This window comes from Sebastes umbrosus, chromosome 19 (genome assembly GCF_015220745.1).
Source record: "Sebastes umbrosus isolate fSebUmb1 chromosome 19, fSebUmb1.pri, whole genome shotgun sequence".
In the NCBI taxonomy this organism is placed as follows: domain Eukaryota; kingdom Metazoa; phylum Chordata; class Actinopteri; order Perciformes; family Sebastidae; genus Sebastes; species Sebastes umbrosus.
Genome location: NC_051287.1, coordinates 25786554 through 25811427, shown reverse-complemented (window position 1 = coordinate 25811427; position 24874 = coordinate 25786554). Strand labels below are relative to the sequence as shown.

Here is a 24874-nt window from a genome sequence, read left to right as displayed (position 1 = left end):
AATCAGCACTTCCAGGTTCCAACTCTTAATTAATGAGGATGGCATATAGGAAAGAACACATCCTGTGTAAGGAACATGAGACGACCTCAACAACAAACATTCAATTACCGTTGACTCACAAAGCAAACAATACACAATAGGTTAGAGGGCAACACCCAGCTTCTTATTCATGTTGGCCTCATAAATCAGCTCCGCTGAGACACTGTAAATACAATCAGAGTCCAGAAAACTACACATGCTAAGTTACTGGTTCAGGAAAATAAGCTTTTTACTCAGATGGACTAATTTCTGTATCTGACTGCCGTTTGCAAAGAAGCCTGTCTGTAAAGCAACATACCATAATAATAAAATACATCAATACGTTCACTGTATTGAAGGTTACCTCTTGGATCGGCGCAAACGAGCTCCGCTGAAGAAATGTGGCATGTTAAAGTTGGACAGTACCGTCCACAGACTAGAATCTGACATGGTGTCCGAGTCATGCCACAGAGGGAGATGTAAAGGGGGCTTCTGGAGACCTTGTGAGGAGAAGCGACGGCTCTCAGGGTTCGGGAGGATGCGACCCCCGGAGCAGTCCTGACAAGTACTCCTACAACAGCCCTCCTTGGGTCCAAACTTCCTCTGCACAGGCACATCTGCAGCCAGCTGCGGCATAAACACACCAGCAGAGAGGACACCTTGTCCTCCTCTGTCCTCGAACCAAAAAAGTAATCCAGGGAGGATCCTGAAAGACACACCGGGTGTGTAATCCAGGTCATGTGGTGACAGCCTCCACTGTTGTAGGGATACGACACCTAACACCAGCTGACTTTTTGTTTTCCCCTCTCGCTGCGACTGTGCTCCATATCCCAAACAGTCCCCCCCCGCTCCCTCAGCTCAACATGCTTCATATCATGTAACAGGCATCTACCACTTCACATCCTGTGCAGGGGGGTTGTGAGACGGTGGGGGTGCTGCATCATCAGCAGATGCTGCCGTGCACTTGCAGCTTTCACAAACTGGCACCCCTCCCAAAGTTCGGTGGGTCAGTGTATTAAGCAGGACCTATTTGAAATGGAAATGCTTTGCTTCTGCATGGATTTCTTTTGCTGCTGCATAAATCCATCCCTCAGCTGTTCCCTGCATAGACGGTCCTGTGAGTCCTACCTCCTTCCTCTGATGGGAGCCTCACCTTTACTTCATCACCTTAGATCCTTCACTCATGTTTTCTGGTTGGCAGATAAGCAGCCAAACAACATGAAGTTTAATCCCTGTGTACGATATTCAAATATATCAAAATACTGATTGACAAATTGTTTTCACTCTAACTGTGATAAAACTGACATTTCAGAAAAGGAAAAATAGGTTTGAAGAGCAGTGCTCACAAATGCACATGCATGCATAACACAGTTCAGTGATGAATTTGATTTTGGAGTCCTGCAGGTATGTGTGACAGTCAGCTGATCATAGCAGCTTGTGGGGAGCAGACAGACAAATACTCTGAAGTAGCTGTCAGGACCAAAGCATATGAATCATTACGAGCTCAAACTTTAGGACAGAGTCATCGATTCCTTCTATCCGATGAGCGTTCTCCACAAGGAGAGAGCAAAGTTCAGCCTGCAGACAGACACTGGGCTGTTGCAGCAATAATAACAGAACTCAGAGCAGCGATAGGAGTCGCAGGTTTCTGTAATCACATGACTGATGGAGTAAAGTATACGTGTTACTTTCACAATCCAGCTTCAAAACATTCATCTCGTCTCATCGAGCTTAACACAAATAGAAATAGCCATCGACCTCATGTGAGCAACTAAAAACAAAGATGCAACTCATGTTAAAAGAGATAACTAATGAGAACTGAATAATGGCTTGAGTCATTTTTAGTGAGTGATTTTTATTAAATCATGTATTACACTGCTCTGTATCTTTTATACCTGCCCTATTCTATTTAGCTTGTTTTTATTTTCTATGCTCTTGGATTTTTAATGACCGTTTTTAATTGAATTTAAAGTTTCTTTCGCACTTCGTCTCGCTTTTGATGTTTTATGTAAAGCGCTTTGTTGCTGAAATGTGCTATATACTGTAAATAAACTTTCCTTGCCTCTAGTATGAATATTTGCTGCTTTTCTTTGTCTTCTATGATCATAAACTGAATACCTTTGAGTTTTTGGACTGTTGGTCGGACAAAGCAAGCTGTTAAAATCTGTCAACTTGGAATTTAGGAAATCATAATGAACATTTTTCACTATTTTCCAACACTTTACACACCAAAACCAAACAATTAACCAAATCAATTGAGCAAGTAATTGTCAGATGAATCAATAATAATTAATGCAGCACTAGTCCCAATACAGTACAGTACAAACACACCTCTAGTGAATATACTCCAGTATAAACATGTCTCTGTTGCATTGCCTTCTTGGCATGTCTAGCATGACAAATTCTGAAACTCATTGTTTGGTGTTTGTTTTCTTATAGTCTTGGGACTTATTTTAAGTTATAATTAACTAAACCAAACACAGCTATAAAGCCTCATTAGTTCAGCAGTGACTCTGACTGCAACGTGTCCTCATACAACGGTTTGTATGATATCTTACGAAAAATGATTCCTAATTTTTCATGCATTTTTCCTGCAAATGTCCAGCATCATGTGATGCACGAGTCAACTTCCACTCCAGTCTTTTCAAAATAAACTTCCGTCTTCACAAGAAACAACTTGGTTAGGTTTAGGCAACAAAACTATGTAGTTAAGTTTAGGAAAAGATTGTGGTTTGGGTTCAAATAATGACGGAAGTGGCGTAACTTAAGTACAGAAGTTACATAACAAATAAATCAACGTTGATTTCTGGTTTCACACGGGACATGAACAGCGGTCTCCTGGCGAAAGTCTGGTGTTTTTTGACCTAGCCATCCACCCCGACCTCCTCCTAACGCTGCGTTTGTCGCTCTATATATTTCCTGGGTCACCATTAGGTGGATAACACACACATTTATTTCCTGGGATTTATGTGAACTACAGTGTATTACTTTTGTTAAGTAAAGCTATGAACGGTGTATGAGAACAACATGCTACATTACGTCAGAATTATCTAGGGGTGGGTCATGTGTCATGTCAAACAGACCACATGACCTACGAGGTCATTATAATGGCCCGAGATCGTCTTCCTTGTCAGTTATAAAACTAACAGTGAACGGGAGAGCAGAAGAAGTGGTTCAGTAAGGACGAGCAGTCAGACCTGAGGACCATCAGGATGCTGCACATTAGTCCAATCACTTCCCAAGTGAGCAGTATCCAAGGGACTCAAAAGCTCAGGAAGAGAGACAGAGAATGAAATGGACAAAGGAGGAAATCTACCATGACTGGTTCTACTTACATATACAGTAATACAGTGTTATCAGAAGCCATTTTGTCAGTATAAAGTCAGTGCGTGAGTCTGCGTGTGCTCAGCCTGGCTCCCTACAGGCCGGCGTGACAGCCTTCACTCTAATTATGGCTCTGCTCTGTTTCTGTGTTCCACATAAGAAATGGTGCTTCAGATGGTTCAAAGTCAAACTGCATAGAGCAGCATGAACGGGGAGGTCACCGGCTACATGCATGAACAGGGAGGTCACCGGCTACATGCATGAACAGGGAGGTCACCGGCTACATGCATGAACAGGGAGGTCACCGGCTACATGCATGAACAGGGAGGTCACCGGCTACATGTATGAACAGGGAGGTCACCGGCTACATGCATGAACAGGGAGGTCACCGGCTACATGTATGAACAGGGAGGTCACCGGCTACATGCATGAACAGGGAGGTCACCGGCTACATGCATGAACAGGGAGGTCACCGGCTACATGCATGAACAGGGAGGTCACCGGCTACATGTATGAACAGGGAGGTCACCGGCTACATGCATGAACAGGGAGGTCACCGGCTACATGCATGAACAGGGAGGTCACCGGCTACATGCATGAACAGGGAGGTCACCGGCTACATGGATGAACAGGGAGGTCACCAGCTAAATGGATGAACAGGGAGGTCACCGGCTACATGCATGAACAGGGAGGTCACCAGCTAAATGGATGAACAGGGAGGTCACCAGCTACATGCATGAACAGGGAGGTCACCGGCTACATGCATGAACAGGGAGGTCACCGGCTACATGCATGAACAGGGAGGTCACCGGCTACATGCATGAACAGGGAGGTCACCGGCTACATGGATGAACAGGGAGGTCACCGGCTACATGCATGAACAGGGAGGTCACCGGCTACATGCATGAACAGGGAGGTCACCGGCTACATGCATGAACAGGGAGGTCACCGGCTACATGCATGAACAGGGAGGTCACCGGCTACATGGATGAACAGGGAGGTCACCGGCTACATGCATGAACAGGGAGGTCACCAGCTAAATGGATGAACAGGGAGGTCACCAGCTACATGCATGAACAGGGAGGTCACCGGCTACATGGATGAACAGGGAGGTCACCAGCTACATGCATGGAGATTAGACTCCTTGGTCCGTGTTTCATGACGGGTCGGGTGGGTTGCACACATCGCCACAGACTCCTGGCGCCTTTTACGTGGGCCGTGCCCCGCCCTGGGGGCATGACGCGGCTGGGGCGCACTAAGGACAGTCCTTTCCAAGCCGACCTAGAGCCGGTCGCAGCGCACCGCCTCGTATGTGGTACTCCCCAGCCTGCCGTGTGTCGCTCACAACCTCCAGCAGGCTGTTAACGAGGGTCTTTTGGCACAGAGAAGTACTCGTATCAGTACTCGTATCGGTACTCGTATGAGTACTCGTATCGGCGAGTACCCAAATGTAAGTACTTGTACTCTGTATCGGTGCATCCCTAACAATAAACAAAAATATTTTAACAATGACATAAGACATGACTATACAGTATGCAATATAAATATAAAGTATTTCTATGTGCAAAGAAAAATGAACAATGTTACTGTATTAGCAATCCAGAGAACTGTTCATATAATCATAAAAACTATAATGAAACACCGGAGATAAAAGTACAAATCTGTTATCGTTGATAAATCTTGGGAAAGTTCGGCATGTCTATTCTGATAAGTGATATGAAATAGTAGAAATAGTGCACAGTTTTGGGCGTCTGATAAGCCATCAAACTGAACATCCTGGGTTGAACGGTACCGGAAACAAGACGCCCCAAACATCACAGCTTCGTGCATTTTCTTTCTAACACGGGCTGTTTTCAATCTGGTACGCCTCGGCTCGGGGGGTCTTATAGCAACATTTGAAAATGTCTAGAGTAGTAAGGCAATATTTTACTGCGATGTAAAAACACTGCAATGTCACACTAACTTTGCCATCAACTTCATCGATCACCCATCTGTCACTACCAACCGTTCTCCCAGATGTAGATTAAGTGCTGCTGTCTGCTGGTCCTGAAGATGCTCCTAACACTGTGGCATATTAATGGTGTAGGATAACGTCCTCTAGAAGTTATACCTTACTGCATCATTATTTCAACGTCTTGGATCATGACACAAAGCACTGCAACACCAAACCTTGTGAATTGGTACATCATGCAATAAAAACTGAAATTGTCAATAGATAAAAAAAATAAAACAAAAAAAGCCAGTAAAAAAACATTCTGGTATGGAGCTGAGTCACTGAAACGCCTGCTCCACTTTACTCTCTATGAAAGCCGAGCAGAAGAAGAGGAGACCAGAGGTGACATGGGTGGGTGTTTCATGCTATTCATTGATACAGAAAAATTCTTCAATATTGTGTGTTTTGAATGAGCTGAAGAAGTTTCATTCCAACTATTTTGTCTTAACAGAATCGCCATCAGAAGCATATAAAGCCAGCGACAGAACGCACAGACTGTGACTCTCTTTTTATCAGTAAAACATTTCTTGAGCAGTGAGCTTTTCCTATTTCTTAAATCCCAGTTGAACTGTGTTTAAGACAAGCTAAGGTCCTTCAAACTGAAGCTAACCATGAAGTTGCATGAATGGTAGAAAAATGAGTAAACCGTAAACCAGTCCACCTTTAACAGTAAAGAAATCCACCTTTGAATATAAGTGTCGGTACTTCCTTTGACTATATTTGTAGAGACGAAGTAGACATCAGAAGGCACTGGCCATCTTTTTATCCAACCAACCAGTAATAACAGAAACACCAGTAAAGCGACATAGAGCCACAACAAGATGGCTTCAACCTTAAAGATGCTAAATGCCAGATTGGGAGCATTTCTATGCCTCCGCACGGCTCTCAACATGGCGACAGCTGAGCTGGCGGATCGTGGCTGACAGTGAAAACAAGGGCAACAGTACTGACAGAGCTAACAGTGTTAACCTGGGGGGGGTGGGACCAGAGGGTTGGTGGTACGCTTATGCGACGTGACCTTTGGTCAGGACGGCGTTAACAGCTATAACCACCATATGAGAGCATTGTAAAACGGCGGCCGGCCAGTGGGGCACGCTCACATGCACGAACATACACTACACAGCGGGAGAGCAACTTCGTTCTCTGCTCAGGTAGACATTACTCCTCTATATCTTTACATAGACTAATAGTTGTCTGCTGCTATATTAAAGATCTGGATATAGATATTGTATAGAGCACCTTTAATGACCTATTTGAAAGTCAAACCCCAAATAAGGTTCGTCAATGAAAAACGAAAAGACAGATTTGGAGCTTCTTGGCGGGTGAAAAGTGGAGTTGGAGGAGAGGACGTGCTATCTCAGACATCACTGATGCACATTAACCCCCCTGAAGAAATAATCTTTTCAGTGACACGAGGATAAGAGTCTTGATGTTCATAAAATAATCCGAAGCTCCACCAGCACACAGATTTTGAAATCATAAACTAGTGGAGATTGAAGCATTAAGCTCTGATAGAAAACCATCGCCATTACTGAGAAATGTAAAACCAGCATCTTCGACACTCTTCAGTCCTAAATGAATCAATCCAGTCGGGATTCAGACAGATTGAGACCATTCTTCACTTTGATGTATTGCAAATGACACAAATCCTACTTAGCACATGAAAGAGGAGCATAAACCTCCGAACAGAGAGGGGCAAGATGGGGGAAGGGGGGGGACACCACCAACATTATATAAGCACTGGCGTCCTCCTCTTTCAATGTCATCTCAATGGCAGATGATTTTAGGAGAACGAACTGAATTTCCAGTCGCAGCTTTGTGATGCACGATGACAACACTGACTCAAACATGCACTAACAGGCCTTTCAGAACAACACAGGCACGGTTGAAGAGCTCTCGCTTACCTCCAGAAATGAAACGCGTGCAGCGGGCTGCACGGACTGCAGGGGCTAGTGGGAGTGGGGCTCAAGCTTCGGGGAGTGAGGCTGTAAGTTAAATGGAGTGTAGTGAATAGTTGTCTTTTATCACACACACAGGACAGAACCCCCCCACCCCATCCCCACCCCCACCCCCCCACACACACACACACACACACACAGCTCTGACACATGCCCAGATGAAGACAGCAGCATCATGAAGAGTAATGATCTATGTCAGACTATTTAAAGAGCAGATTCCCAAGGTATCTGTCTGCTTCTGTAATGTTTGTTTGACATTGGGGATGTCTCGTATAGGTTGTTTCAATTCAGACTAAAATCAAAGAAGATGTGCTTAAAGAGCTTCAGTTTATGAAGGGAGCTTACAGATTAACCTAATGTGATGAGGTTAGCAATATCTGATCATCTCCTGTGATTGAAATCATGCAGAAACTTTCACTTTACATGTGTGATGTCATAGATGGAGCTATTTAAACCATGGCACTGCAGAGCCTTTGGTCATATAGAGATGAGTAACTTCAGCTGCACACTTAAAGGGTAAATCTGGGGATTTTTCTATATTTCTCTTATTTTTAAGAAATTCCACGAAAACACCAAAACCAACTATGCATGCATTCTACTAAGAACTATTTTGTATGTATCCAAAGGCTGATGTGTTATTCTTCTGAACCATAGAGTTCCATTGTTGTCTAAACACTATTAAAAACACACCAATGAGCCTCACTGTTGCACTGGGTCACATGTTCCTTCATTAAGATGAACATGTAGTTTATTTTGATGCACCATCCTGCTGCAGTAAATACTCAGTAAGGTGGCTGATGAAAATAGTCCCAGACCAGAGGCCGTATATAAGTGGACGTAGTGACCGTGATGTCACCCATCGGTCTGTGGACTGCGGTTTGAAGCCTTGAGTTTGACCTTTTGGCCGTCGCCATCTTGGTTTTTTGCAACCAGAAGTGACACGAGAGGTTGGAGCTAAGTACAACCAAATGCTGAATAAGACATTTTCAGGCGACCAAAAAGGTTATAATTAACTATAATGAAGTGAATACACACTGTGAAAGACCGAACAACGCCGTGGTAGCGACTTGTCAATCACAAGGTAGCCCCGCCCTAAAGCATCCCCTGCTTTATGGTCTATCTGACTCTAAATGGGACCATCATTTACTAAATGAACATCATATTGTATTGAAGAAGACTTGAAACTAGAGATTGAGATCATAAACTCATGTTTACAATGTTTACTGAGGTAATAAATCAAGAGAGAAGTAGGCTCATTTTCTCATAGACTTCTATACAACCAGAGGAGTCGCCCCCTGCTGGCTGGTAGAGAGGCTGCAAGTTTAAGGCACTTCCACATTGGCTTCACTTCTCAGACCAGGTGGTAGCCCGCTGTCCCCGACAAATGCCCTATTTCCTCCTGGCTGAGTAATGTCACTACTGTTTTTAGGAAATTACTGAGCATGCAAGTTAAGAAAAATATAAAGATTGATGTTTTATTTAGGAACCAATGGGCCGGGGGTGAGAACTACAGACAAGCTGGGGAATCAGAAAGTATTGACTGACAGATTTTGGTCTTTTCATGGGATTTGTTGACAATTACAAAAATATATCTGCATAGAAATAATGGTTTTAAAGCTAATTTAACGTAGTTACTCATCTCTCAACTGCAGGTTTTAAAGCCTGAAATGGAGGGAACCATAACAAATACATTGTTGACCTAAATAAAAAAAAATCAAGTCAAACCGATGACTGTGGCTTTGATAAAAAGGGAAAAGCTGACATAGAAACACACTGATTCACTGCTTTTCACCTTATTGATCACAACCAACAATCATAGGTGTGCTATGAGTGTGTGTGTGTTTCCTACGTGTGCACTGTGTGAATGTAAGTGTGTCACGCCAGCAAAGAAAGCATGTTGTGCAGTTGCGGCACTCCTTTGCGTGACACATTATCGGTCTACGTATCACACAAAGCGTGCATGAAAACATGAATACGTGAACACACAAGACACACAACCACAAGGAAGCCTCTGTTGCCTAGCTGTGAAGGATTTTACATCAGACTTCCTGCTACAGATGCTGCTGCTGCTGCTGCTAATGCTAACGCTGCACAAGCAACAGTGAAAGACAGCAACAAATATGAGACAGAGACAGATGAAGCTACACACTGCAGAGGAGCTGCCACGCCGGGAGGAGAACGGAGGAAAATACTCACTCTAGCGTCAGCCCTGGAATTCTCAGCCTCTCGCGCTGGGCTTTCATGGCTGAACTGTGCTCGTTTGCTCTATTGTGGTCATGATATGCATTCACACTGCCTGCCTGCCTCCCCCCCCCCCTGCACTGACAAAGAGCCTAACCCAGCCACAACAGTGCGATGAGACCGATTGGTTTTCTCTCCCCCCACAAAAAGGGAGTGGGTAAAAAAAAAAGGGGGCTACGGTTCTTGTTTTGGTCTTTCTACTTCCCACCTTGAAGCTGTCAAATAAGATCCTCAGTAGCCTGCGGAGGGCACAGAGGCAGGACAATACCCCTTCTTCCCACCCCTAATACACGCCCCCTGCTCCTTCACATGCACATATCTGTCCCCCCCTCCCCACCACAACCATTCCTCCACCAGCTGGTGACTTGCTGCGTAGCAAAAATGCAATAAATTAAATCTGCATTTTGTCCGCTCCTCTAACACGCAGTCACCTTGACGCGAGGCACGCACCATACGATGCGATGTCGCCACAACCACAGGGATGATGTCATCTTCCATAGAAAAAACATAATGCACCACAACCTGCCAGTCCACGTCACTCAGTCAGTGTACAGCCGGACAGAACGCACTCACACCTGGCTTCTTATAAGACAAATCATACAAATAATAATAAAGAAGAAGAGCTAGAATAACAAATCCATGCATGAATGAAGTGTTTGTGCGTTGTGGCTGAAACCTAAAGTAATAAAGCATGATGACGCAGCAGAGTGTCCTAGCCCCTGCAGGGATTTAAAACACCCCCGAGGCTACTGTTCATCATTAGTAAAATCACCCATGATGCATTTTTATCTGCACTTATTGTTGCAGACACTCCATAACCATCAACATCACAAGAAGTCAAAATGAATCAATGACTCACTGGCAGGAAACTGTCCAAGAAGAATGAACTACTGAATGGCAAAAGAGGGGGGAGGGGGGGACTTATTCAGAAAACACTGTAACAAAAATAACAACACTACTAAAACTGTGTAAGTGTTTGCAATGTGACTGCTGTATGATGATGCTTTTGTTTAACCTGGAATGATGGGAGAAGATGCTGCTGCCTCACTCACTCACTCACTCACTCACTCATCCAGTAGACGGATGAATTGTTCATTACTATGAGCATGTTTGAGGAGCAAAGAGTCACTGCAGATGACACCAAACACTGCATTAACCACACAACTAGTAGTTGTGGCAGGCAGGAAGAGGAGCGTAAGAAGATGCAGAGTTGTATCTGGAGAAAAGCGGGTCAAGAGTCGGCCACAAACTTGGAGTACACATTATTACCTCATAAGCATTTTGATATTTTTCATCTTTTTAATCTGACACATTTTCCAGTGTGGGTTCAATAAGCTGAAAATTGTTCATGGACTTTTATATTTGAATGCAGGAAAATCAAACTAAATTGTAACAATGGAAGCCAGCCTAGTTAAACCATACAGTGTGCAGATCCTGTGTTTGGCAGAAAGTGAAACCTCTGACCCATGACTTCCTGTCAGCACATGATAAGTCAAAGAAGTTTTTTTTCCTCCTTCTGAAAGTCAATGAGACGTGACTCCAGCATTTTCAGGGTGCTGGGGTAATGGCCTCTGCCCTTAAATGTGTCTTGGAATATGCAGTGGATTCAAAAAGAGACATATAGTATAAACAGTTTAGGCTTAAGCTGTGTTCACACTACGAGCAACACCGCAACAATCTACAAGTCATTTTTAATTGAAGCCGTGACAGAAAGGAACAAACTGACACCCGCTTGTCGCTGTGACGGGCGTAACGCGCTACAAACAAAGTTGAGCTGGTCTCAGCTTTTATTTCAGCGCTCCGATGACGCGGTGAAGCGTCAACCAATGATATGTTTTTGTTTCACCCTGTTCTATTGCCAGTTCCCAGTGCTATTTACTGACACAAACTACGTCAACGAGCGCTTGAGCAACACTTCGACGGTGACTCGCCAACAACGTAGCTGTCCACGCCGGCCGTTTTGTTGCTTTTGTCGCTCGTAGTGCGAAGACAGCATTAGCGTTCAGCAAATTTATATGTATGATCAGAGACAAGAGTAGATAACTTCTACAGATGTGTAGTCATCCATCATCATCCACCATGCCAGTAAAAGGTAATGTACCACTCAGTCTCACCTATCAGATATCACACAGGAATCATCACACCCCCCTTCAACACTCATCCTGAGGCTACATTCACACCAACACATTTTCATTTTAAAATGCAGAACATTTGCAATGTTTAAGTCTAACGTCCACACTACTACAGCGTTTTGGACCCCTGAAACGGAGACTTTTGAAAACGCTTCTGACCCCGTTGTAGTCTGCACGGGCAGAAACAGAGACTTTAGAAAACGACGCAGACACCCACGTTTACTTATTGACTGGGTCTTATCAGTCAAGATCATAGACTGTATATACAGTAAGTGAACGTAGTCACTGTGATGTCACCCATTGGTTTGTGGACTGTCGTTTTGAGTTCAGTCCTCAAGTTCGGCATTTTGGCCGTCGCCATCTTAATTTTTTGCAACCTGAAGTGACACGAGAGGGTGGAGCCAAGTACAGCTGAACGCTGAATAAGACATTTTTAGGTGACCAAAATTTTACAATTAACTTTCATGAAGTGAAAACACACTGTGAAAGGGTAAAAGTTGTAAGACAAAAACACGGACAAATCCGAGACCGGACAACGCCGTGGTAGCGGCCTGTCAATCACAAGGTAGCCCCGCCCTAAAGCATGCCCTGTTTTATGGTCTATCTGACTCTAAATGGGACCATCATTTACTAAATGAACATCATGCTGTATTGAAGAAGACTTGAAACTAGCGATTGAGACCATAAACTCATGTTTACAATGATTACTGAGGTAATAAATCAAGAGAGAAGTAGGCTCATTTTCTTATAGACTTCTATACAACAAGAGGAGTCGCCCTCTGCTGGCTGTTAGAGAGAATGCAGATTTAAAGCTCTCTGGCTTCACTTCTCAGACCCCGGAGGTTTCCGCCTGGTCATGATGCGTCCTTCCCTGATTCGTCACACCCTCATCACATGACCCTTTTCCAGAGAAAACATCCAACATCAGCCTTGACCACCAGTGGTTAATTCAACATGGATAATGAATTACAGGCATTGCTGACCTTGTTGTCTCTGATAGAAGCTGTTGCACGGTTAATCAAATCGGGTGACTGCCTATATGCACAGCAGGCATGCTATTATTCCAGTGATCTGCAACAATTCCCGTTTCCAGCAGCGTTAACAACTTTTGGTGATGGTAGGTGTCTCACCAAGGTCTTCATAATAATATAGATGTGCTACTGTACCTGGGGTGTGAAAAACTTTCACTGACTCACAGCACACAGAGTGCAGAGGAGCTTCTATTGTTCAGCTTGAATTCATTTGACATCAGTTCTACCTTGATGCAGGTGAAATAGACGAATCACATCAGTCTCTCAGCAACTGCATGCTGACTGCTTTTTAGTAACACAGAAAGAGGTTCAGAAAGCCAGTCGTTAGTTCACCACTATACACCATCCTCTTAGTTTTATATGCACCTTATTTACACCTTTTAATTAATGCCACAGCTCTCGTCTAAAGCTGCTGCAATTTCTTGCAACCTCTTGTAACCATGTTGTTTGAGGCCGAACTCTCAGAGCACTCAGGAGACGATACATTATCGGTGTCTCATTATGAAAGTACATACTGTCAGAGATGATGAGGCAACTATTGCAAAAAAACATGTAAAAATGTGGATAAATAATACTTGGAATAATTGGTGCAATAACTGCCTGGAGAAGTGCAGTTCTGTTCACTCATTATCTTCAACAGTTTGTTTTCTTAACATCTATAAAGTGTTGACTGACTTTCTTTTAGGAAATGAATATATTGTTATTTTTCACAGGGCATCTTAATATCAATACTTTCAAAGATAATCATGTTATATCATTGATTTTTCAAATAAAAATGCTCCTCTGTTTGGCTTTGTCAACTTCAAACTTGATATTCATTATTCTGCCTCCACAATGCCAATCCGTCAGACATAAGAATGATTGAAACACAATGTCTTAGTGCTTTCATTTAACTTGTATTAAGTCATTTTTGGCCACTTGGGGGCAGTGCAACAAGCTTTAAACACAACACTGACATATCAAATTAAAAAGTGCACAAAATTATTGGAAACCGTTGCCTATTAATTCATTTAGAGTCATGTTTTGGCATCCTGTTTGGATGCTCAGCAGCGAGACAGAACCAAAACAGCAAAGTCTGGCTGCAAAACAAACCTTACCCCTACCTACCCTACCCTGCAGAACTAACCCTACCTACCCTACCCTGCAGAACTAACCCTACCTACCCTACAAAACTAACCCTACCTACCCTACCCTGCAGAACTAACCCTACCTACCCTGCAAAACTAACCCCACCTACACTACCCTGCAAAACTAACCCTACCTACCCTACCCTGCAGAACTAACCCTACCTACCCTACCCTGCAGAACTAACCCTACCTACCCTACAAAACTAACCCTACCTAACCTACCCTGCAGAACTAACCCTACCTACCCTACAAAACTAACCCTACCTACCCTACCCTGCAGAACTAACCCTACCTACCCTGCAGAACTAACCCTACCTACCCTACCCTGCAGTCTGGGCTGATCGGCAGATCAATTCAGCAACAACATATGCGCTCAGAATGTGTGCCAGACCCGGGATAAATTCACACTGTGTATATAAAAACCTCCGGGAGGACTGTGAAACTACGACTCATAAATCTCACTAAATGGCTAACCGCTGACAACAACTTCATCTGCAGTGATCAGGTTCATGAAGTGTGGCTGACAACATCTGTTGAACTGAATATCACCATAAAAACACCACGTAACAGAATCTACAGTCAACAACTCCCCTCTGATATCCTGTTGCATGAATCATGTCATTGGGCAACACAACAGCTTTGGTCCTTCAGAGCTGTTTTTGTGCTGAAGGTGAGAAATAAGAATAACAAAGATGGTCAACAACTCCAGTGAGTGCACCTTGAGTTGCCAACACATACGAATGACTGATTTGAAGTTATTTAATTGGACCCAGCAAAAGACTTCCAGTTATTAAGGTCAGCCTATTAATAGGTTCCAGTCATCACATAACCAGAATGACAGTCTGACTGATACAGCCCATCACTGTTGTGGCTGTGGAAAAGAAATGATAATAATAATAAATTATATTATTATACATTATTATATATTATATTATATTATATTATATTATATTATATTATATCAATTATATTATTATACGCCTCCTCAGATGTAAAGAGTTTGTGGAAAAGGCTAACCATGGTGATAAACTGCCATGTCGACACCAGCTGGGATGTTAATGACTTCAGATCTTCAGTAGATGGCTCTCTGTCACAGGAAAACCTCGATGAGCTTTCACTGCTCTGTGTTTGAAAAGCTAACTTCCTTCTCTATGTACTTTTTCTTTTTGTGATTAAAAGATACATGTATGTAGAGCAGTGATACTCAACTTACGGCCTGCCGGACAGTTTCTAATTCATCATGAAAATACATTCATCCAAAATGGCATTTCTTTTCGTACTGTTAATGTAAATAAGGTGTAAATAAGGTGTAAATAAGGTGTAAATACAGTGTAAATAAGGTGCCAGAATGCATTAAAAAAAACATCAAAATGGACTATAGTTTGTTTATGAAAAAGAGTACCAGGGGAAAATAATAAAAATAAATACCTAAATAAATAAATAAAGGGAAAATTAAACAGAGGAGTAAATAAATAAGGGAATTAATACAAAGATAAATAAATAAAAAAGCAGAAATATCAATTTATGTCACATTTTATCAATTAATTAATTAATGGCTATATTTATTTTTTATTTTTTGTTACATTAAATTCAATATTTATTTCCTTGTCTAATCATTTGCTATTATTTTTTTTTTTTTCAATATTTCATATTGAATGTCCTCAAATCCTAAAATGCCCACATTTACAACTAAAAAGCAGTTGCAGCTATTCATTTCAGTAAAATATCTGATTTATTTGTCATATAGGCCGAGTGTCAATCCTTGTGCCAAGTTACTTTAGTTAATAAATTAAGTTAATAAGTCAGTTAATTTGAAGAAAAAAAAAGAACCTCAAAGAAAGATGAGTTATAGGCCCTTTAATGTTTCATTTAATGATAGATATTCATCTTTATATTAATAATAATTAATAATATGATTAATGTTTGTTTATTAACTTGCCTCTGGGCAAAGCCAATAGAGTATCCCTGGTGTTGAGTCTTAACCAGTGTGGCTTTATTCCCTACTCAGCTCCTACATCTGCCACATTAACATGTTACCCACCCGGTCTAACACATTGAAATCAATCACATCACATTACAGCTAGAATACCAATCAACAGAAGCAAATCTTACAAATTAGAAGTTACTTGATGCTCACTTCATTTTCAATGTGATGAATTAGTCTATAACTGCAGTTATATCAACTTTGTCATATCCAAACACCATTACTATGGTTACCAAGGTCACCAGAGGCTCCAGCGCTCTAAATATAAACCGATGCAGTCGGTGATCTCACAGCAGTCCGTTAGTAAAGGCTCACCTCTATTACTGTAGGTGAGCAGCAAGGTGTCATGGGTAAATCTTTCTCTTCCACCATGAAATATATGAAACTAAACCAAAATCAATATCCAGGAAGTCTATTATACCATCACCAGGCTTAAAAGCTGCATTTCATCTGACTAATCAATAGTCAAAGTATCATCTTTAATATATATATATATATATATATATATATATAGAACTCAACGCACTGCAAAATTAAGAAAAAACATCAAATAGACACAGCAAGCAAATGAAGAATGATCTTCACCAACTTAAAAAACTTCATAATAATCGTCACATACATACATACCCAAACTTTACGACACACGTGCAGAATTTAGAAAACATCTTCACAATACATTAACACATCAATGAGACAACACGTGTGCATCATTTGGAAAAAGATCTGCAAGAAGCTCACAACACAACGGAAACTGTTTCCAGGGGACACTGAAGAGTGATGCCCACCCAGCTGGGACACACGGCTATCAGCCCACTTCAATAACTTCATAATCCACTATAGGGATGCACCAAAATTCTGGGCCGATACCAATACTTAAATTAATACTTGTTGATTTTGTTTTTTGCTGTTATTTATTCCCCTTTTGTGCCGGGAAACAAAAAACAAAGACCTAAAAATATAACTGAGCTGTTTTAAAGTCAATCAGCATTTCATTATACTGTCTCTGAATGAGCACAAATTCAAATCGTACCTTTAATATAACCTTCTTTCACATTCAAAATATGAATTTATTAGCAACTGCTTCAAAAGCCTTTTCAGCCGCTGTAACCTACAACTCCTGACTCAGTGAGAAGAATGTTTCAGTACTTACAGTCCAAACACAAATATTAGTTTTGTCAAACATAAAATAAATGGAAATGGAAAAGTGATTAGAAACATGCCCATATATTAACGGCCACGGCATATTCAGCAAAAGTCATTTGAGAATTTCACACCAGAGTCAGAATAAATAGTATGTATGTTGCTTATTGGGAAGTAATGCACAGAATATGTGCAACCCATAAGAGCAACAATAACCTTTTCAGGTCACATAAATGTTAGTTATGTGACTCTAAAATGTGTTAATAATGTAGCCTAAATACAACTAATATTTCACAAGTTGTCACACAATCATCAAAGCTGACTGGAGGCCAAGAACGTTTACATAATAAAATGTGATTCATTGACACCTTTTGACTGAAGAGCCCACTTGTGGACGATCATGAGTTCACACATTCAGAGTTTCTTAATCTAAATATCAATGAAGCTTCATCACTCAGACTCTCACAACATGGCCTGCCCTGAATTAATGCTGCATATGAAAGAAAAATATCTAAAATCAAACAGTTTCTTATATTAGTAGCATTCCCAGAGAAACTACTACGAACATCAATTTGATTATTTTATGTAATCTTTTGATATTTTATGTGAAATTTTAATACCATGATATTGATTTCAACTATATCATGCGGTCCTACTGTGGAATACTGTGATTCATGTTTATTCACATCATTATCAGCATACAGCTGAGTTGAAATGTTTAAAAAGGTTTTAACTTTATAACCCTTTATACAAATATTATTTGAGCTAATTTAAGTTTCTGCACTAACAATGTGACAACTGGAGGTTAAGGTTCATTACATGATATAAAGCAGATGTCTTTATGTAACATACTGTATGTCTGGGTACTTACAAACTGCCTCTTCTGGGAAGACTCAGCTCTTTCTGGAAATGAAAAGAAAAAGAGTTATAAGCACAAAAATTGAAAACTTAATAATAACAATATACAATTTAAATGAATCATCCGTTATCCTCATGTGCACTCCACAAACATTAACAAAAGAAAGTCACCTTACAAAACGTGTGACATTTAAAAAGGCTACTTGGTTATTCTATATAAACAGTGTAAAACATTGCAATCATACTTTATTGTAACTAGATTGATGTGATGTATCTGATGAGTGCATATATAATATAAATATAATATAATAATAACTGAGGTCCGCATTGGAATAAGTGTTGCATTACGCTTTCATGTACTAAGATCTGGGTTTGACGTGCAAAGCTGACACATTTCAAGATTCATAAAAGCTGTCACATGTTTTTTTTTTCTTTATAAATGACGAGCAGGAGGCCTGTTCTCCAGGAACATCCCAATCAATGAAGAAGAACAAAATAAAGAAAGTTAAAATGAAGGAAGAGATTGAGTCTGTTTTAAAACAGCTTCAGCTTTACAGCCTCACAAACAGACACCATATGGCTCACAGAGCAGGTGTGAAACGGTTCCATCTCATCCAGGTGTGAAACGGTTCCATCTCATCCCAGAGAACTGGACCAGAAGTTTAAAGAAAGCATCTGGATTTAAACCTGAAATCAGCAGCTGACAGGCTGTTCTCATACACCGTTTATACCATCAGCTGTATATAAAGATGGACGACATGACGGCTCTCCAAAAAGTGAAGCCAAAACATCTGGATGGCCCCCTGGTGGCTGGCTGCAGTATAGCTCATAAGTCCCACCCCCCTCCATGTTAGCAGATGGGACTAACTAAAAAGTCAAAGTACACGTCTAATACACTTTTCCCAAAGATGGTTTCTGTCATTTTAGGTAGTTCTAGCGACGTACATAAAACCTGCCTTGGCGGAGGTCTGCGCTCTCCGAGTGCACTTCTAGTTTTTCTGATAAGTTTGGTTTTAATTAGTTATTTGATGCTGTCAAAAAAATGGGTGAGACGCCATGACACCTGTGAGTCTCTCTTACGGCCGTGCTCGGCTCGCGCTTGGTTCGGGCGGCTGTGTGGGCGGGTGACCTCGATACCGTGGTTCCACCGTCCGATCACTACTGCGACTCTGGCGCCAAATGACGGCGAAATCTCAAGCTCACGCCACTTCTGTAGTTATTAGTTAGTCTTCTGTAGCTAAACCTAACTAATTAGTTTTGTTGCCTAAATCTAACCAAGTCAGACGTTTATTTTTTAAAAAGACTGTATATAATATATATACAATATGTTATATGCACTTAAAGAGTGGAAACTGATGGAAACATTCGCAGGAAAGTGCACAAATGAGGAATCACCCTTCATAAGATATAAAAAAGTGTTGTATGAGGATATGTTGCAGCTGAAGCGCGTGAACATGAAGGCTCTGAAAGGACAAACCCAGCTCCAAAGAATGAAAACTGACGTTTGCATGTTTATCTTCTTTCAGTGTATTTAATTAAAGACGATAGTGTATATAAAGATGTTGCTGAAGTCAACTGTAGAAGGCAGAGTTACACAGAGGTCAGGGTTTACTGGGAGTAGTGAAGCGCACCAACAATGCCCTCATTGATTTCTTGAAGGATTATGTGCTTTCACAGGCTTCTTACTTAAAAGGATAAAACTGCTGTTCAGTTCCTTCACAGAAAATTAAATGATACAAATTTCATTCAAACACTCAGAAGAACATATTTCTCGAAAAGCTGCCAGGAACCAAGAAGTAAAATACATACAAGCACAGCTGCTGCTGCCGAGGACCGACATCAGCCGCGGTGACAGACGAGCACACCGTGTACAGATCATTATATCCCCCGTAGAGTGTTTGTTTAATTACAGTAGTTTCTGGTAAAATATCTGCTTGTTTTATGGGCCTCACACCTGAGCTCTTTTTTTTATCAGCAGTGTGAAACAAACACAAAGCTCTGCAGCTCCCTCCTGGATCGGCCCTCTTGTTGTAAAAGAGGACTGATAAATAAGCAGATCCATTTCATTTTGTGACTACAAATCCCTCTGATTTGATCATTTGGTTGTCTAATAACAACCCGATAAGGATGAGGTCCTTTGTCTCTAACAGTGTAGGACATTGAGTTGATGTGTATTGGCTGCTCCAGTCAGCAGAAAAAAGAGCTAAGCCCCACTCTCCCTTTGCTATCAATTAGGGCTTAATGTCTGGCTTCCCCTGCTGCCTAGAAGACCAAGGACAGAGAGTTTCCTTAGGAGACATGACCGCAGCTCACACAACACTAATTACAAGCAGGGAATGACTTACGCTGGTGGGATATCCACCAAAGCACAGTGTGATGTCTATAATACCGGCAATATGAGAGCAGAAACATGATGATAATAAACCCATTTATTGAAAAACACATGTATTCATGTGAAATCAATTCATGCCTCTGGAAAGTAATTACATAAAAGAAGAATAAATGCATTGTAATGACTTGCTTATTTATGTTTTTAATGCTTTTTTGACAGCTTTCTGAGTAAGCAAAGCTTGTGTAGAGAAAGTGGGATATTACTGACAGCAAGCGTATTCAAAGTGCACTGTGTGACATGGTTTTAATGAAACGGAGAGTGAGACGCATACAAACTCTCCTGCTGACTGAACTTTGGATTTGTCTTTGCCTCAAAATCAGTTTTTCTGTGAATGAAACAGCCCTGGTATTACCAAATGAAAGCACTTATTCCAGCACAAACAATGGTCTGTTACAAAAGATTATACCAGAAAACCATATTACCAGAAATTCTGAGCTCACAGAAACTAATCAAAATTTCTGAAAAAACATAAAAAGAATGATGATAACTCGGGTTAACACATTACAGCCCACTACCATACCTGCCACTCAAATCCTCAAACTCATTAAATCCATTTCTGATATTTTTCAACATGTATTTACATTTTATAATTACCTCTACAGAGCTCTCAGGAGGAGTGCTGAGCTATGAAGCAAATTTTACAGAGTGGCCAAAAAACTTCTGGGTCCGTCATGTGATGCCATCGGGCTCAAAAAGACTGTTTCCTCATAGACTTGCATCGTCTGTAATCATTTATTTAGAGGTGAATCAACTTCCCAGTTCTAACACTTGAATAGCCCTTATTTAAAAAGTTGTAAAATGCACTGAGTTATTTCCCTTCCTCTGTTCATGTGAATGAGCCCCAGATTAAGGTTAGAGCGAAGGCCGGGAGGAGGGCCGGGAGGAGGAGTTAAAGGAGCGAGGGCCGGGAGGAGGAGTTAAAGGAGCGAGGGCCGGGAGGAGGAGTTGAAGGAGCGAGGGCCTGGAGGAGGAGCTAAAGGAGCGAGGGCCGGGAGGAGGAGCTAAAGGAGCGAGGGCCGGGAGGAGGAGTTAAAGGAGCGAGGGCCTGGAGGAGGAGTTTTCAGTAGGGGGCTAGGAGAAGGAAGATCCATAGAAGATCAAGGTACTTTTATTTCATGCACCACTGAGCAACTTTAGTAGGAATGACCGGGGCCTTGCCGGCAATGCTGTATCCAGTTCTCTTTATACATCCATGCTCTATATAGTAGCTTTTAATGTTACTGGCGGGGTCCTCCACTGCCATGTGGGATTCAAAATGCCTTCACATGCAAAAGGGTTTCACAGAAAACAATGCATAAGTGTGAAGAAGTGTTAGTTTTTTTTAAATTGGATCTCATTGAGCATCACTGCTTACGGTTTACTCTCTTAAAGCTGCAGTAGCTAGAATATTTTTATAGTTTTATAAGAATAACTTTTTTTAAATCATATTTGCTCCATTTCTACCCACTGCTGCTTTAACCACATATTAATCCAAACTAAACATTTCCTCCTGCTGGCTGGTTCCAGGAGGAGGATTTAACGGCTGTGATATTTCCTGCCGTGGTGGTGGTTAACCTCGGTAGCATCATTTAGAAGACGGTCAGTTGGTGGACTTCACCTCTTGCTTCATCATCCCTTCCAGACATTTCTCTCCATGTGCTCAGGGTCAGAGTGAGTCTGAGCTGTGTGTTAACGTCATGGTCAAACAGTGTGTCGGACTAGTGCAGCTGCAATATCAACAGCACCAAGACCAGCAGGAGAAATGAATTCAATGAGAGACCAGTCCTGGGAACTACACATGCAGTACTCCCTTCTCCATACCTATTGTGTACATTTACAAAAATACTTTTACTTAGAGTTTTAGATCTGTGAATTTTCTTTTTAGCCTCTTTGGATAGTAACACATGCTGTGTAGTATACACATTTAAAGGTCCCATATTGTGCTCATTTTCAGGTTCATACTTTATAAATACATTATTTTCCTCATACTGTCTGCCTGAATATACCTGTATTTACCCTCTGTCTGAAACGCTCCGTTTTAGTGCATTTCCACAGAATTGCGTTGCTAGGCAACAGTTTGGGTCCATGTTTACTTGTGTTACTGTGATGTCACACAGGGTGTTGATTTGATGACAACAGTAGGCAACAGTTTGGGTCCATGTTTACTTCCTGTCAGCTGATGTTATTCACATACACTGCAACCAGGAAATAAACTGGGACACATTTAGAATGTTTACGGTAAAACCGTGTAATGGTCTAAATATTGTATATCTGTGTCATCACAAATGGACAGAAATCCGAACAGCTTGTTTCAAAAGCACAACTTCTGCATACGGGCTGTGTGTATTTCTCCGTATATCGAGCATTTTTATAGTTTAACAGTATTTATATAGGACTTAAACCTGCTTTATAATATAAAAGACATGAAAATCTCACTTTTTCCAATATGGGACCTTTAATGTGGCTTAATGCAAATTGTGTTTCTGCTCAAACATGTGTGTTTTTTCAAAGTCAGCATAAGGCTTAACATAAATACAAGTATTTCCATTAGATTTTATGATCCTTAAGAAGTTCAGAAGCAGTCAAACAGGCAACACAAACAGAGTAATTGCATGAAAAGCTTTCATCTTTGAAAGTTGTTCGTCAGAAAAACAAAGTAAACCTCGTATGTTTAATCATTTGTTTATCCGCTAATCTCCTCGGTGCTGACACAGTGAACCTGAGACGGTTTATTGTTCCACAGAGTAAATGGCAATTACTGACTTCAAGCAGCAACATTTCATCTCCGAGACGCCACATCAAAGCTGCCGTATTTGCTCTTGTAAAAAAGGCTAATGTGTAATGGTTCATTAATTATTCTCTTTAATTTATTTTGGATTTTCCTACATCTCAAGATCAAAAGTGTACTTGGTTTTATGGTGGTTTGCTGCTGACTGGCGGGAAAACACTTCAGACATGTCATCAAATCAACACCTTGTGTGACATCACAGTAACACAAGTTGAATCCCTCTAATCCTCACTTAGTCTGGTCTGACCAGCTCTACTTAACTACCTTGTAGTTAGCATATAAGTGTCTACAGATAATATATAAGATTAGGGTTGTCCATAATAAACCGTTTAACCGTTTAACCGTTAACCGACATTAAGCATTTTAACCGATTAACGCTAACGGTTAAAAACGGTTAAAAGAAATGTTAACAATTAACTCAAAAGCTGAGCGGCTCAGAGGCGGCTCTTCACTTTAAGGAGAAAAGCTGGTCCACCTTAAATGCAAACGGTGGCGTGCTAATATGCTCGCAACAACAGTCAGAAGCTCCAGAACCTGCAGGAGGAGTCACAGACTGCAGGTTTCATTCAAGTATTTATTCTAAATGTACACTTTTATCATGACTACTGATGCTCTCTGTAAGAAAGCTTAAATTAGAAAATAAGAACACAAAATAAACTAACAGTTGATCTTCCGGTTTCTGTCGTCATTGTCCTCTTTTCGCCTGATATAAACTCCTCTGGCTGAGATGCTCCTTTTACCCCTTTCACACCGAGGACTCAACCAGGGTTGAACCAGGGTTGGTTGTGTGTATGAAAGGTTAACCCGTGTTGATTGACTCGCCTTTGCGACCCAGGTCGAGAGGTGGGTCGGACCAGGGTCAGACCTTGCTTGGACCAGGGTTGATTTTCGATGTGAATTGCACGGACCAGGGTCGCTACCAAACGGGGCGGGACAAACCTATTCGGTTGCAAATGAGGGCGCACAGTCCGTGATGTAACTGTCACAGGTCACAGGTCGCCTTGGCTCATAAACAAACAGCGGGACGGCAGCAGGAATGTTGTCAGACAGACCAGAGATGAACGACGGACGAGAACCACACGGATGTGTGGCGAGACATCGAGGTACGGGAGCTCCTGGTCGTTCGCAGTGATGAAGAAAAAAAGCGGTAATGACAGGACGGTGAGAGACAACGTAGTGTAACGTTAACCGAACATAACAAGGCTGCTGAATGAGAGAGACATCCTCCGTTACGTTACACGGAAACACACGCGTTAATAATAAGCCGACTACCTCAGGGTACCGCCAGCTGTACGCGCATCTGTTTTTAAAGAGTGTTTACACATCTTCTATGTTACCTTTTTTAACTTTTTATCTTTCAAAATAAACCTGCAAAAAGATTCATTTGTCATCTGTTATCTCTGTAATAAAGTAACAAACCCAGCCCTGGTTCATTACATTATCAAGCAATTAGCAAACTAAATGAAATATAAACTCATTTTATTATGTTTGGACAAGCTCTTACATTATGCAACAGTTGCCACACGTCCAGCTGAACAACTTTAGTAGGTCTACTATATGTAGTAAATCTTTGCTGGGATGGTGGAGTGAGTGAAATATACATTTCAGTCTTCAGAAGTGTCTAATCCGTTTGTAAATGTAGCCTATATTATCATATTAGATAGCACAATGTAGTCTAATATACGATAAATGGGTACTGTAGCTAAACAGAGGAAATAAGGTTCATGTTGATGAATAGATGCTGTAAATCTGTATGTTGTCTGTATGTTTTTGCATACATTACAGCTCCATACATACAACATAGTTAACATTTCATAAAGCTAAACATGCTGTGTGTACTATATTTATACTGTATACCAAAAACATGCATCATTCTGTGACATTTTATGTTTTTGCTCACATTGATGAC

At 41.3% G+C, this 24874-nt stretch overlaps 1 protein-coding gene across 15 annotated transcripts in view; it reads right to left on the bottom strand.

Moving 5' to 3' along the window:
- The window catches only part of mast4 (microtubule associated serine/threonine kinase family member 4), a 116121-nt gene that overhangs the window by 41649 nt on the left and 49598 nt on the right, over window positions 1–24874 (bottom strand). For 10 of the 15 annotated variants that reach the window (XM_037753773.1, XM_037753780.1, XM_037753774.1 and 7 more), the window contains one exon: window positions 17820–17851. In XM_037753773.1, coding sequence (XP_037609701.1) covers window positions 17820–17851 — 32 coding nt within the window. Of the gene's footprint in view, window positions 1–382; window positions 995–7239; window positions 7321–9489; window positions 9770–17819; window positions 17852–24874 lie in introns of those variants that run through there. The other 5 variants (XM_037753783.1, XM_037753784.1, XM_037753781.1 and 2 more) reach the window with 5 other exon arrangements.